We start from the raw sequence: 16,203 nt of genomic DNA, 5'->3' as shown, positions 1-16,203 counted from the left end.
CTAAGCTTACCCATGAAAACCTCCTTTCTTGGCGTTATGTGTTTAAATACTTCTTGCACCTGGGTGCCAACAATGTCGTATAATTAAAGCCCAGCATGGACAGCAGTTAGGTTCCAAGCTACAGACTGCATCTACAGAAGAAACTGTCCCTAGGAAAGTGTTTTCTTCTGTAGAGACAGGACTCTGAAAGCAGAGATGGGGGCAGTATTCACAGTCCAGAAGCTCCTTACCCCTGGAGCAAATCCAAACTGTCAATAAATGCTGTCGGTTAGAAACTGCATAATCACACAGGCTTACTAGATGAATCTGCACCAGTGATTATACACTTATATTTCAGTCTTCACGAAAGTGGACAACCGCAGCTTCATTTGATGTACTTATCCAATCTTTTACCTATTCCTTTGCTGGATTCTCTCTGCAGTCCCACTACTTGCACTTATAAATTTGACTTTTAGTAGATGACCTAGTTCTGTGCACATTAATTTTTAAAGGCATTTCTAAATAAACAAATACTAAAAATGTCCAAGGCCACATCTATTATACATAGCATTAATTTTTTTATATTTAATATATATTTGACTAATTAAAAGAGAAAATCATTACCTGAATTGGATATTTGTATTATTTTAAAGGCAAGTAGCTTCACATCTTGAGGAAAATGAACCTCTTTCCCATTGTCCTTCTGCTCAACTAAATTTCACATTTGTCTTTGTTTCCAAAGGATTTTAGACAATGAAATTATAAGCAAATAATTTAAAATTTATTTTGATAACATTTATACCTAATAATAGTTAGAGATAATTGATTATGGATAACTTAAGATTTCTTCTCTTTCTCACTTTAAAGATCTTATGTTTCTATTCGCCTTCCTGATTCCTGTGAAAATCATCACACTTGGGCATATAAATGGGTTCTGGCAGATGTGCTGAGAACAGTAAACAGTGGGCCCTAAATATATTGCTTGTACATTTATTTTTTCCACTGTTTAACTCTACTGAATTTTTTAATAAAGGAGAAATGAAACAATATGTGTTAATGGAAAAAAAATCCTTCTTACTTCAGATTTCCCAACTTTATTTTGAGGGGGAAAAGTTTGTATTTCTCTTTAACCAATGTAGAAAAAGGCTATGTACTTAAGACATTTACATTCATAGTGGACATCAGATCCAATTTAAGTCTAGAGGTATAACGGAGATCAATTACTTAACATAAACATGTTCTTAAATGTTTGGCCTTTTATCTCTTTCTCATTTAAATGTGTTAGTAATTCTTACATTTTACAAACTAATCTTGTTGTTTATAAAGATATAAAATAGAATATACACCAATTTTTTTTTCCTTTTGCCATAAAAGACATCTTTGTATTGTGATTCTCCTCCAGGTGAGAGAGGAAACTGACCAGGTATGTGCAGGCCTAGCTTCACATATTAGGAACTCACGAACTCAGGAGTCTAAGGAATAAATATACCTAGTCTCCCTCACATGAGCAAGTCAACCTTTCGTTCTAAATTTGGGTAAAACTGCAAGCATGAGAAAAAATAGGATTTTTTCATTGCAATTTTTATAGTCAAAACAGGTAATGTTTTAGCGACTTGAAGTCAGCACTTAATTTGATTGTATTACCCATCAAAGAACCTCTGATCTTTTATTTTTCTGCAGTAAAGGGAATGAATTATTCTTTATTTTCCAAATGTATAAAGCACAAATGTGATATAGTTACTTAGAATACAAAATACTGTGAAATGAATGTAAAGAATGGAAAAATGTATTTTTGCATGAAAACAGACCACTTACAAACTTGCTTCATATCTCAGGAAAAAAAGAATGGAAAATCATATATAAAATTGATAAACTATATGAGCTAAGTTGCTGTATTTTCTTGCCTATTTCTATTTTAAGGAAGCATATACATGAAAAGAAAAAATGATCCTGGTAGTCTGAATTTTTCTCTCAAGTATGCTGCACAGTCCTTTCTGTGAATCTACAGTTAACTGCAGTAAGAATGGAATTAGCATTCAAGTGAGGACAAAGCCCTAATGAGAAACTCTTCAGTTAGAACACATGAATGGTTATAACCCAGAGGCAATAGATATATACTACCTGGAACACAAGCATTTCTAAACTTGGTCCCAAACAAAAGGTTTTCATGAGGTGACAGTGGCTTTTAAGCATTCATTTGACTGATTATTTTTATTTTCCTTGTTAAGTCATTGCAAAAATTGCATGGAGGGCAATGGATATTTTTGCAAGAACTGCTTATTCTACTTTCAATTTTTAAAAGTTGAGATTAAAAAATTACCTTTTAAATATGCATAAAATTATTTTAACTGTAATTATATTTTTAGTTGCTTTGTTATAGTAGCATGCATATCAAATATAAAATGCATTTATGAAAACATTTGTAAAAAATAAAGATTTTTTGTTTCTCAAAGTTGCTTATAATTACTATTTTATAATATTTATTTAGCATAATCCCCTGATGTTAGTATACTTGGTGATCATAGATCATAGTGCTTATGGTAAACACTGTATCAAGCTATATCACTAGTCAGCATACTCTACGTCCTTTATAAGGGTCCCCAAACTCTAAAGACTTATGGCCCCCCCAGAGAACCTATCCTTTTCCTTGCACGTTTGCTATTACCAAATGTGTCCTGTATTTACTTCATTTTTATATTTTTAAAAGAACAAAAAATTGTATTCAAATTTTCCATCATGATGGTCCTTAAACAGTATTTCCATAATGTCTTTTACCCATACACAGCGGTACACTTTCTTAAAACTGTACATTCTGCCATGTCTAATTATGCAGATTCTGCCATATATTTGCTACCATCTACTCCTCTCTGTTTTCACAGCTTTTAGTGTAGTTGGGGCCACTCTCATCTCTTGTCTGGAATATTACACTGCTTTTGAAATTAGTCTTCCTGTTTCCACCCCAGCTTCCTCAAATTTCACCATCCACATTTCAGTCAGGGGGATCTTTCTAAATTGAAAATCTGGTCGTGCCACTCTCCTGCTTAATATTCCACAGTTTCCAGGATAAAGTTCAGACTCCCTGCTTCAGCACACAAGGCCCAGGATCTCTTCTCCAGCCCTTCCTCCATAGAGTATTGGCTCCAATCATACCAATTACTTTTTGCAGTGCCCTAAAAGCATCATGCTTTTAGGTCCCCTTTTCATAGAATACCCTTTCCTTTAATCCCCCCAATTCCTATCATTCATATCTTAAAACTCAGTTCAACTATCCTTTTCTCTAAGAAGCTTCCCACATGGTTGCATGGTTGATTGTCCCTTTGCCCCACTCTCACTAAGACTGAGTTGCCTGGGGCTGCAGAAGGTCTGGCCCATAGTGGATGCTCAAGAAATGTCTATAATCCCCTTGGCCCTTTTACATATGTTGCATAGCATTAAGACTGCAATACCTAAAGATACTTTTCATCTATCACTGTTGTTTTTTTTCCAATCCTGTCAACTAAGCAAAAATAAGCCGATTTTCAGTTGGACCCTAAAGCCTGTGGATGGTACCACAAATGAAGCCTCTTGGGGCTGGGGGGTGGGGGAGTCACTTGATAAGAAAACGGTATTCAGAAAGATTTCCTCTCGGCTCCAGGGAATCCTAAACCTATGAACTGGCTGTTTTCCCAAAAGCTTTCTTCAGAAATCTATTAAAAATTTGGATTTTCTTTTCCCATGGAAGTTAGCATCTCCATGACTGTTCCAATCTAGTCAAAACCACATGACTGAACTGAAACACTGAAAGAATTCTGAGTGTAGATATGGAAGCAATACAACAGGGAAATGGAAGATGTTCATTTTAACACTCATGGCTGAATGCTTGCACTGGCATTTGTGTATTTGAGGACGGAGTGGAGGGAGACAGGTGATTGAGTTGAGATATCTCTGCCCTACCTCACCCTTTTGTAGGGGACACATTTCATTCCCCTTTTATAGGCTGGGTAGGTGAAACTTTAAATTGCAAGTCTGTATGTAGTCCCTTCCCCTCCCCTTGCTACTTAGGGCTTCGAGCTCTTTTCCTTGTTCCCCTCATCCCTTTCCCAGCCATGTGTTAGGAGGAATGGGAGCATGGCAAGCACACTAGCCAAATGTCAGGAGATCCATGCCACCTAGGTCAACCACCTGTCATAATGAGCCTCCTACGTTGTGGTTTGCTCAGCTTCGAATTGAGGGGACAGCAAGATCATCTCTAAGGACCCTTTTGGCTCAAGGAATCACACCAAAGGTTATTTCCAGTTTTGAAACCCTAGGCATTAACTCCCATAAACCTTTACTTGATGGCACTTCAGTGAATGTAATTCAGTATAGAGAGACAGTTCTAGAGAATAGGGCCACCAAAGGGCAGATCAACTTTTGCTTTAAGCTGTTTTCCTTTTTCAATGTTTCTTCCATTTCTAGGTCTAGGGCATCCCAGGATCTATACCTCCCAAAGGTCATTTAAGAGCTCCAAGTTTTTTTTTCACAACATTCTCCAAAGGGCAAGAAGGGAGCCTGGAGACCTGGCTTGTAAACTAGAGACTGCCTGTCAGCATATTATGGATGTGACTAAAGAGAAGATGTTGAAATACGATAACTGCTTTATACTGCAAGAAAATTGTGAGATCCTTGATTGAAGAACCATTTCTAATTCACTTCTGTATCCCCAGGACCTACCACAATGCCTAACACAGAGTGAGGTGCTAAGTAAGTAGTGATTCAGTGACTCAAAGCACTATATCTAATCAGGTAAGAATGCCTACCCTCTGTTCTTTACAAAGTTAAGTCTAATGATTAATTAGTGATTGTTTTAATTATTAATAAGTGACTATGAGCAGATTTTGAATAAAAAATTCAGTGATTTTATTATGAAAATATTGTGGCTATATGTGTGCTATATTTACAGACAATATTGGAGCATCACAGAAAAAGTCTGTGTTTTTCTAATTTCATCTATACGAACAGCATTTTTTAATGTTGTGAAATGACATTTTTTTTAAAATAAGAAGATGGTTATTATAGGCACAATATGTTTATCAGATGCAGCCAGATGGTTCAACCTGGGTGTATGGAGAGAATGAGTGGTCATTCCTATGTTACTTCCTTTGGGCAGAGCAAAAGAGCTGAGCCTCAGGGCACTAGCAGGGCATCCCTTGTGGAACTCACTACCTTAACCACAACGCTGCCCAGGGATGTCCAGGAGGTAGCTTCTAGGCAGGGGCTAAGGGTTTCTGCTTGTCCCTGAGAAGAAACCTCCTGGAACCTAAGCTCTTCTACTGCCTGGTTAGACTCTCAAGTTCCATGCCCACCCCCAGTAAATTGGCGGCCCCGGGACTGAAGTTGATTGCTCAGGAGGACACGCCCCGTCACCATAACGTGCTTTCATTCCTCTCTGACCTTCCTGCACTGAGTCAGGCTGACCCCCAGCTAGACTCCATGTGCTTAGAGACTTCAAACTCCATTACCATGGCCTTCCTGGTAATGTTGCTAAGGAGAGCGGCCCAGGCATCAGTACCAGGTGTTGGGCCCATCAGACTAATGAGAAAATGAAAAGCAAAAGAACAACCTCCTGGACGATGAAAGGTCTTTTTCCATTAATTTTCCCTTCAGCACGAGGCGAGAGAGCCTGCGCCTAGAGTCCAAGGTCCAGGCCCCCCGTCCACCACCAAGTTCCCTGGCGCTGCGCCTCCAGGAGGGCGGGGCACTGCCACTTCACTGTGTCTTCCCAGAAGCCACCGCGTGACTCCTCGGAGATAAAAAGGCGGGAGTGAGGCGGCGTTTCCAGACCAGCGTGGGGGTTGGCGCTGTGGGCCTGTTGTTTTTTTCTCACCTCTTTCATTCCTCTCGGGCTGCCCCGCAGGCCAGGCCTGGACGCTGGTTCCCTCTGGCGTAGCTCGGTTCCTCAGGAAGAAGACGAGACAGGCCTTCGAGGGCCAAGAGCCCTCCGAGGCCTGGTGGTGGGGTGGCAATGTGGTCACTACGGGTCTATACACGCAAAAAGCGGGCCAGCCATAGGCTCAACCTAACCCCAACGCCAGATCTAGGTGACCCGGCTAAGGCGGAGGCCCCGTCAGGGCCCGGCCGGAAGCTGTCTGCCCACTGTAAGCGCCGTGTGGCTGGCCTACGGAGTGGGACACGGGGTGGGCTGGGCCTAAGCCCCAGGGACCTCCGAGGCCCGCGGGCAGGCCTCCAAAGCTTTTTCCCTGAAACATGTCACCCTCTCTTAGGCCTGAAAAGAAGTGGCAAAACGCGCGGTTTGCAGAGAATCACAGAGAAATCAGAGCGGAGTCGGCTGGGAGGTAGCAGCTCTGGGCCACCGAGGTGCGTATCCACGAGTAACGGCCCCATGCCTCTGGCCACCTCAAAATTTCAATCCTGATTTTCTCCTAATAACCTTTCATTCTAAGAGTCAGTGAAGAAAATAGTGTGTTCTGATTTCGCTGTTCTCCGAACACAGAGCCAGAAATTTGACTTAGGAAAGAGATATATTAAAAAAAAAAAAAAGTTTTACCAAGTTGCCTGAAAGCAAGTGAGAGAAAACCTCCGGGAAAGCGTTCGTGGCATCAATTGGTTATTGATACAATTCACCTACTGTGTTCCTTACTTCTTGTTAATTATGTTCCCACAGAGCTTTTCAGACTATAACAGTGTGAATAGTGATCAGGGACGTGGAGAGCCAAGTCCAGACGGTGCAAACTAATTGTGTTGTTTTTTGTTAGCACTCAGTTAAGAGGTACAGGAGAGAAAAGCCTGCATGAAAATAGCACTAGTGAAGAAGCCCAGGATGAGAAGATTGCTCCATTGAGTGTATGTATGTTTCTCCTATGGTCCTTGGATAAGCTTAGGGTAGAGACCAGTGGTGCCTGATGTACCTCTGGTCTTATATGAAAATATAATATGGTCTTTGTTCTATAGAGACTACATAGCTTTCTAGTGTTTTTATAAACATTGATGCTGTATCTTCAGACAGGGCCTTGAATTAATGATTCTGGTAGACTCATAGCCATGCATTTTTGTTTTTTCTTTCCTTTGACAAAAATTTAAGAAATATTCATTACTGGCTAATTTTCTGTGTGACAGATATAAAGTGTTTCTTAGTAATTCTCTAATGTTTGGTAGCACTTAAACATTTCAAAGCCATTTTCATGTTTTCTCATTTGACTTTGCATTAACAGTTAGAAACAGAGGATTCATTATCATTAGAATATTATATAACTTCCTGATCTACTGTATTTAATGTGGATTCTGTACAGTATTTTAAACATGTGTAGCAGTAGTTTGGAGAAATCCAGATTTTAAAAATTGCTTGTGACTCATCTGACATTAGCATTAAATTGGATAGTCACAGTCCAGCATTTTAGCTTGCGTATTTCTCTTTGACATGTTTTTTGGGGGAGGGCAGTTTTAACAAAAGGCATTTTTTTAAAAAAGGCTTTTCCCCAGATTTTAACAGTGTTAAGTGTCCCTAATAGATTATTCAGACTATGCAAAAAAATGTTTAATCAGTTTCTTTTAAGTTTTGTACTTTTCCTTCCATTCCTTTTTTCTGTGCCTTTAAAATTTTTTTTTTTACAAATTATCTTATTGTGTAAATTCCTCTAACATTAAGTAATCTTCAAAAATATGGTTTTTAGTGTCTGCATAGTGTCGGCCTGTGCTTTGTCTTATACATAAGTATACTATAATTTGTATAACTATTTTTCTGTGGTTGGGAGATTGAGATTGTTTCTAAGGTTTTGCTGTTTTAGATATCAGTAGATATCCTACCACAGAAATTTTTTGTGTGTACCTCAGATTGATATCCTAAGACAAATACATTGCAGTGGGTCAAGGGTTGTATTATATTTAAAGTTTTGATTCATGTTGGCCAGTTGGCACCATGTTATCTGAAACTTAAAATATCTATCTATCTACTTATCGATCGATAGATAGATATTTGATAGATGAAAAGTAGCATGTTGTTTTACTTTCCATTTCTTTGAATACTAGTAAGGTTGATATTTTTTCTCATTTTATTGGCCATTTGTGTGATTTTTTGGTGAAATACTTATTCATTATATATTGAAGATTGTTGTACTTTTACACACACATGTTACAAATATTTCCACATTTGTTTGCCTTTAATTTTATTTTTGGTATTTTAGACTTATTTATCAATCATTTTCTTTTGATTTATTTTGCTTTCATATTTAGAGGGAAAAAATTCTTTCCTACTTACGGTGTCAGAAAAATATTCATCTTTATTTTCTAGTTGCTGTTTTATCCCACAATAGTTAGTTGACTAGTATATTGTTGACTCCCTATATATGTCCATAATATTATATTTTAAGATTTAATATTAAATATAAGACTACATCTGTATCAGTAAGCTGAAAGAATGTATTACATATGAAACTGATATACAAAGTTGATATTAGTTTTGCATTTTTGAAATAACCAAATCAATGTGTTATAATATTATAATATAAAAATATTCCATCTCATAATTGGTGTTATATCTTTAATTCTTATTTCACATAGGAGTCAGTGACAGATGGCCTCCAGGTTGATAGTAGTTTATCAAATAGTGAACGAGTATCAGGTAAGACTGGCAGTGTGAACTTCTTCAACTTGCTTTCTTACAAACATAAGCATCCATTTGTATCTCTGCCTTATCTTCCCATCTCAGTGGAAGAGATGTCTTTCTCCTGGTCCAAGTTGAATCCTTCGGCCTGTGCTGTAGACTTCATCCTCAAAGCCTTCAAGCACACACCAGTAAATTATAATTGCAATAAGTGCTACAAAAGTGAGGTTAACTTGAGTGTAACTGAATTTAGTTGAAGAGATTAGGGAAGACTTCCATGAGGGAATGGCAATTTAATTGAGATCTGAAAAAAAGAAGAGCTGAACTATAAAGAGAGGTGAATAAAGAGAAATCCAGGCAGACGGAACAACATGTGCAAAGACCCTAACATGGGACTGAGCATTTTGTGTTCAGTGAACTGAAAGAAGGCCAGTGTGGCTGAAGTAGAGAGGAGGAAGTGTGATAATAAGACAAGGTTGGACAAACTGAGGCTTTGCATAGCCTTATAGGCCATGCCAAAGATACTGATGTTTATCTTTGGAGCAGCAGGAAGCCACTGATGTTTTTTAAATACAGAATGATATGATCGTATTAGCTACAGTATGGAAAAAAGTAGGAGTAGATGTAAATAGACCAGTTGGGAGGCTATCACAGTAGTTAAGGGGAGGAATAATGGCTTTTTGTACTATGGGATGACATTGGAAATGGAAAGAAGTGGGCATATCTTATGGCTGTTGTAGGAAATGAAATTGACAGAATTTGACAAATGAAGAGTGAAGAAGATGGAGGTATCAAAGATGACACGTGTTTCTGGCTTGCATAACTGAGTATAAGGTGGTAGCATTCACTGAAAAAACCTTGTTTGAGGGAAAGATAATAAATTCTCTTTTTAATAAGTTATGGGTGTGTTTAAGATGTCTAAGTAGTAATGTCAAATAGGCAGTTGGATATGGAGGGCTACTGATAGAAGTTTGGTGTAATTGAAGTTATTTTTGAAAACAAGAAAGGATGCCATTACCACATCAAAAATACTGAGGAATTCTTAAAAACAGATGAGATCCAGCTGATGAATAAATGAAGAGCAGAGAAAAACCACTGCAGAGGTAAGAATAGCTCTGGAGATGCACTTAACTCAAAACACTTGGTCAGTAAATGCAAAACACTGTAATAGATGGGACCCTGAAGGAGTTGTCAAGGTGGTGGATTAAGCACTACATTCTGGCACTGTATGACCTGTCACCCTTCTCATCCCCTTCTTACAGTGGAAACACTGGCAGCTCCCAGTGCCTGCTGCCAGGTCAAAACCCTAGGAATTACTGCCAAGCAAAGTGAACTAAGTCTTCACTTTGGCTCCTTAGGGTCAATGTTGGAACTGGAGTGAGAAGCAGAAGGGAGTCTGAAGGAACTCCAGATTGCCACACAGAGAGCAGAGGGGCAAAAAAGTTAAAAATATAGATTATGCTTATGGTTGCTAAGCCCAGGAAGAAGATACATTATGATACATTATGAAGTGGGAATCCTGATATAAGAGACTTCCAATGTGGATAGTAGCCAAATAGGGCAGTGTCCCCATGTAACCTACAATACCTGGAAAATACAGGAGGACATCCCCACCTAGACCGTAAGTTCCAAGAATGTCTCATCACTCTTCTAAAATCTCCAGAGGTAGGTTGTTGTTTCAGAATTTATACTTTGTGCCATACAAACAGATTCTCAAATAGAGATATGAACAATCAGAAACAGTCAAATCTTTGAAGAAAATCAGTGCCATGGAAGAGAGGCCACAAGTGCAACAAACAAAAGAATTAACACCTGAGGGAAATGGTAGAAAACTTTAAATATCTCTTTAGAGACAAGAGGCCGTTGAATCCATAATATAACATGCTGCTATAAAAAAAAATTATAGTCCCTGGAAACTAAAAATATCATCAAATTTTAAAACAAGAAATTAACCTAATATTGAGATGTATTCAGCTGAAAATTAACTTAGCTAGCTAGAAAATAGAATAGAGGAATTTTCTTAAACTATAGTGCAAAAGAGCATGGGAGGTTCTCAACAAATGCTTTTCCCTCCTTCTTCTTCTCTCCTCTTTGCCTGGTTAACTTCTGCTAGTTCTTCAAAAATAGATTCAGGTGCTATCTCTACTGGGAAGCCTTTCCTGACTGCTCTTCTCTCTTTCTAGATGAATTGTTCTATCCTGGTAATTCTATGGCACTGTCATAGGACTCAAAACAGCAGTATAATTGTTTTTGTTCCTCTAGGCCCTAAAGCTATTGAAAATAAGCACTATCTTTTATCTTCCTATTCCATTCTTGGGACATAAAATAGTTTGAAATGCTTGTTGAATGAGTTTTCTACTCTATTTAGAGGAAATAAACAATTTTACCATAATCAGTATTTTTTTAAATTGTAGTTTAAATATATGATAAACGTCCTTGGTTACTAGCTTTATCAAATTGATGTGTGAAAGGTATGAGGAAATAGAAAATAGACTCTCTAATTAACAAACTGGTTGTATTCTGAGTTCATTTGTTGATTGATATTTGAGACCTAGAATACTTTATGCTATAATAAAATATAAATGGTTAGGTTTTGAGCAGCCCACAGAATTCTATTTAACATATAATTACTTGTTTTAATTCTGTCTTGGAATCTAGTAATTTTGCAACATGATGAAAATTAACTCAGGATTTCATATTTAGTATGGAGGATTGAACATATATGTTTACTTCTCCCTTCTGAAACCTCACTAAAATACCAATAAAGGCATTAAAAAAGGCATGAATCCACAACATAGAGAAAAAGAGACCTCAGCTGACAAGAGATAATCAGCAAAAGTTTGGAATTTGGAATGTAGATGAATAAATTATAATAGGCCTAACAGACAGAAAAAAAAAAGCTGAAACCTAGATACCTAGAACAAACCAAGAAGCAAACTGAGGCAAGCTGAAGTTTCAGAAATTAGAGGAATCACATACTCCTGAAGGAATAGATAGAGTTAATGTTGAAAATAGGATATTTGGAAATCCTTAAAAGTAGCAGTTAGATGGGCTTCCCTGGTGGCACAGTGGTTGAGAGTCCGCCTGCCGATGCAGGGAACACGGGTTCGTGCCCCGGTCCAGGAAGATCCCACATGCCGCGGAGCGGCTGGGCCCATGAGCCCATGAGCCATGGCCGCTGAGCCTGCGCATCCGGAGCCTGTGCTCCGCAGCGGGAGAGGCCACAACAGTGACAGGCCCGCATACTGCAAAAAAAAAAGTATACATTTTATTTATTTATATTTATTTTTTATTGAAGTATAGTTGATAAAACTTGCATTTTTGAGCCAAGAATTATAACTGAACCAAAGTAGGTAAGGAATAAATTATAAAACTTTGAAAAACAATGGAAAAGATTTATAGTGCATTTTCTCCATATCAGAAACAGAATTATTTTCTCAGATTGAAGTACAATTTAAGATTGTGTACAATAGTATACCTTTTCAGTTGTATGTGTAATTTTACATTATTAGTATATAGCTGCATGTACATTTCTACAACTTTGAATTCTTAGGATTTTGAATCTGTTTACTATTGAAACATTTTACCCTTTTTGTTTGTTTGTTTATTCTACAGGACTAAGTTTACAGCATGATATTTCTAGCTCTCTTCTAAGTTACTCAATCACAGACTCTTATACAGAATACAAGACTTTTGAAGAGAGTTTAAGTAGCTTCCCATCGCCTGAACTCTTCAGAGGATCAAATTATTTAGGTGAGAAAATAATTTCAACCTTAAGTTGCTCCACTATAGCAATTGCTCCTTTGTCCACAAATCCTGCAATGAATAATGTTCCTTTTGAGGAGGTATACTTCTTTTCCACCAAAACCTTCTTCTGCCCACTATCCGTTGTGTTCCATGCTCAGTCACATAGGGCTATAGATCAAAAGCCCTCAGATCAGGGAAGAAGAAAAGATTAGCATTTATATGTAATACATATCCAGTTAGTAAGCAGTTTTGCACATAACATATGTATACTTGTTCTCTTGAACCATGGGCTATCTTTTACTTCCTATACTTCTCTTACTTTTCAATAACTAAAAGCTTGACTAGACCATCTCCCTGTCTGAATTTTTTCTACAAATTAACAGTTATTTACATTTAGTATATGTATAATTAAGAGCCTTTGGTTAATGATGCAGATTGAATACATGCCTTCCTCCACAACTTTGCACAATGGCTTTTTTAAAAAGACATAAGCACATAAGAGTAAAGAGAATGGGGAAGAATAAAGCATAAAGTTTGGAAAGCTAGAGAGCAAATGGTCTGATAAAGCAGAATTGAAAAAACTGAGTCCTAAATCAACAGTGAGAATACCCCAGAAACAAGTTAGTTTGTACAATACCATAGTATCCCAGAAAAGTTTTCAATGTGGCTTGTAAAATACTTGTAAAAAGCTGTGTCTGAAACACAAAAGATGTGGTGACTTCTCCTTTCCTACTCAAATGGAGTCTGGAGATTTATTCTTTGGGGTGTTTTGAAACAGAGGGACTCTGGACTGGAGGGTACTAGGCACTGTTAATAGCAGGGATACCATGGTATTTTGAAATGTTAGTCCCAATTACTCATTCCCCTGTAGTAGTATTATATAGCCATACCCTTGTCATAGCCTCATAGTGGATGAAGTGTACTTCCTCACTCTTTTGCTTTGGAGTTGACCATATGACTTACTTTGGGCAATAGGATATCAGTGAGTGATACATAAACAAACTTTTGATATGTGCATACATGATTGGGCTTGTCCTCTTATCCTTTTGCCATCGTGAGACAAATACAGATCTTCTTCCACTTATGATGGAAAAAACTGTAAGTTGAACCATTATAAGTCAGGGACCACATGTATATCCTAATTAGCTTTTACCTCTCCTGTGGGACTCCAGAATAAGAGATACAGAGCAGGATAGCCCCAGGCAGACTGCAGACTTCAGAGAGCTGCTCCAGCTGATCACCAGACCCATATAATCTAAAGCAGAGCTGCTTGAGCCAAACAGTAGACATGAGTATAAGAAATAAATGCTTTCATTTTATGCTACTGGCATTTCAGTGTTATTTATTATACAGAAAAAACCAACTGCTTCAGATACTGTAGTGAATGCAGAAAGGGGGAATTAAATGCAAGTGTACATTCCAAATTGTGGTACTTGCTCACCCAGTGCCTATTCTCATCCTAACCCAACAGCTCATTACTCTGTTCAGCTTCCAGAATGCTAGCACCCAGAATTGAAACTTTCAGGCAAGAGAATGTAAGGTTTTTTCCTGAGAAATCTGAGCAACCCTAAAGAAAGTATCTAAAGATACTGGCCTCAGTAGTCCTTCAGTGAAACTGACAAGGACCCTACAGTGAAGCTGCCTATGTGACAAGCCCCAACTAAGCCATAGAGATCCCACTTAGCCATTTAGGGCCCCCAGAGAGCCAAGGACTACTAGACTTCTGAGAAAACCCTCTAACATAAAACATAGAGATCAGAACAAAGCAAAATATGGTAGTGAGTCAGTAAGGTGTTGGAATAGGAAACCCTAGACCTGCCTTCCCCCAGGGACACACCAATTCAACAACAATACATGGACTAATTCCCTTTGTGAGAAATCTAAAAACTAGTTGGGCGGCTCCTGCACCTCAGGCAAGCTTGAGACCAGTCACATCAAAGGCAGTAGGAAGGACTTCCCTGGTGGCACAGTAGTTAAGAATCCACTTGCCAATGCAGGGGACACGGGTTTGATCCCTGGTCCGGGAAGATCCCACGTGCCGCGGAGCAACCAAGCCCTTGTGCCACAAGTACTGAGCCTGTGCTCTAGAGCCTGCAAGCCACAACTACTGAAGCCCGCACACCTAGAACCCATGCTCAGCAACAAGAGAAGCCACCACAATGAGAAGCCCGTGCACCACAACAAAGAAGAGTAACCCCCACTTGACGCAACTAGAGAAAGCCCGCACGCAGCAACAAAGACCCAACGCAGCCCCCCCCACACCCAGAGAAGCCAGTAGGAAAATTCAAGACACCCTTTCACCATAATTCACACCCCCAGCACAGGTTGGCAGGAAACCTTCAGCTTCCAGCTTCTCCCTAGGGAGGGAGGGAAAGGACTGAAGCATGTGTCAAAAGTTCTCAATTTTCTGGGAATGGTCAAAGAATTGCCTACTGTCTTATCTGCCTCAGAGGGCTGATGGGACCTGACATACTCTAGAAGTCTGATGGGTGCTGAAACAAAGATAGTATTTTGTCCTAGCATAAAAACATTCACTAGATCCCAGCTTCTCTCTGGAGCAGGAAAGAATTGGACTGTGTCCAACATTCCAACATTTCCGGGGGCTGCTCAAAGGAATAGTTTTTGTCTCATCTGTCTTGGAGCACTGATGGGACTTGGTGTATTCTAGATTCCTCATGGGCACTAAGAACAAAGACTATGGTTTGAGCTGGCAAGAAGGTTTGAGAGGATCCCAGAATCTCTGGTTGGGAAGATTGGTGAAAGTCTTCTGTACGACACCTATCTGTGAAGACTGGGAGAGGTGGCTGTTTTTTCTAATGTGCAGATACCAACACAAATCATTAAAGAAAAAGAAACAGGGAAACATGGTCCAAAAAATGGGAATAAGATAAAGCTCCAGAAACTGACCCTAATTAAATGGAAATATATGAACTACCTGACAGAGAATTCAAAATAATTGTCATAAAGATGTTCAACAAATGTTCATAAAGAGCTCAGGAGAACAATGCACAGAGAAAGTGAGAATTTTAAGAAAGAGATAGGGAAAAAAGTTAACCAAAAAGAAATCTTAGAGCTGAGAAAAACAGTAAATGAATTTTAAAAACCCAGCAAAAGAGATTGGACTAGATCAAGCAGAAGAAAGAATCGGCAAACTCAAAGATAAGTCATTTGAAATTATCCAGTCAGAGGAGCAAAAAGGAAAAAGAATATAAAAGAATGAAGAAAGTTTGAGATTTCTGTTAAGAAAACAGATCAGTATATGGATTGTGGGAGTCCCATAGGGAAAAGGGAGGTAGGAAGGGAGGGAACGAGAAAGGGCCAGAAGGCTTTTTCACGGAAATGGTGGCTGAAAACTTCTTAAGTCTGGGGAAGGAAATCTACATCCAGACCTAGGAACCCCAACAAACCTCAAATAAGGTGAACCAAAGAAATTCACATGGGTGCACATAATCAAATTGTCAAAAGTCAAAGACAAAAAGAGAATTTTGAAAGCAGCAACTAAAAAAGTGACTTGATATGTACAAGGGGACCCCATTAGACTGTCAGCGGATTTCTCAGGAGAAACCTTGCAGGCAAGAAGGGAGTGGAATTTTACAGACAAAGTGCTGAAAGAAAAAAACTGTCAACCAACAATACTCTAACCAGCAAAGCTGTCCTTAAGAAATGAAGAGAAGATAAGGAATTTTCCAGACAAACAAAAGCTGAAGGAGTTAATCATCACTAGACCTGCCTTACAAGAAATGCTAGAGGGAGTTTTTCAAGTTGAAACAAAGGACTCTAAAACAGCAACATAAAAGCATATGAAAGTATAAAACTCACTGGTAAGTATATAGACAAATATACTAATACTATAACAGTGGCATATAAATCACTTAATTCTAGTATAAAAGTTAAATGAC

The 16,203-nt window shown here is 38.5% G+C and overlaps 1 protein-coding gene across 1 annotated transcript in view; it reads left to right on the top strand.

The window, feature by feature from the left end:
* The first annotated feature begins 5,118 nt into the window (after positions 1 to 5,118).
* MEIKIN (meiotic kinetochore factor) overlaps positions 5,119 to 16,203 on the top strand; it is a 71,340-nt gene continuing 60,255 nt past the window's right edge. Inside the window, exons 1-5 of the mRNA XM_024741656.1 lie at positions 5,119 to 6,095; positions 6,222 to 6,315; positions 6,714 to 6,801; positions 8,515 to 8,575; positions 12,173 to 12,310. Coding sequence (XP_024597424.1) covers positions 5,963 to 6,095; positions 6,222 to 6,315; positions 6,714 to 6,801; positions 8,515 to 8,575; positions 12,173 to 12,310 — 514 coding nt within the window. The 5' untranslated portion in view covers positions 5,119 to 5,962. The remainder of the gene's footprint in view (positions 6,096 to 6,221; positions 6,316 to 6,713; positions 6,802 to 8,514; positions 8,576 to 12,172; positions 12,311 to 16,203) is intronic.

Source organism: Neophocaena asiaeorientalis, unplaced genomic scaffold, assembly GCF_003031525.2.
Source record: "Neophocaena asiaeorientalis asiaeorientalis breed wild unplaced genomic scaffold, Neophocaena_asiaeorientalis_V1.1 scaffold773, whole genome shotgun sequence".
Lineage (NCBI taxonomy): Eukaryota > Metazoa > Chordata > Mammalia > Artiodactyla > Phocoenidae > Neophocaena > Neophocaena asiaeorientalis.
Note: the sequence above shows the minus strand (reverse complement) of the source record. Positions and strands in the feature narration are given on the sequence as shown.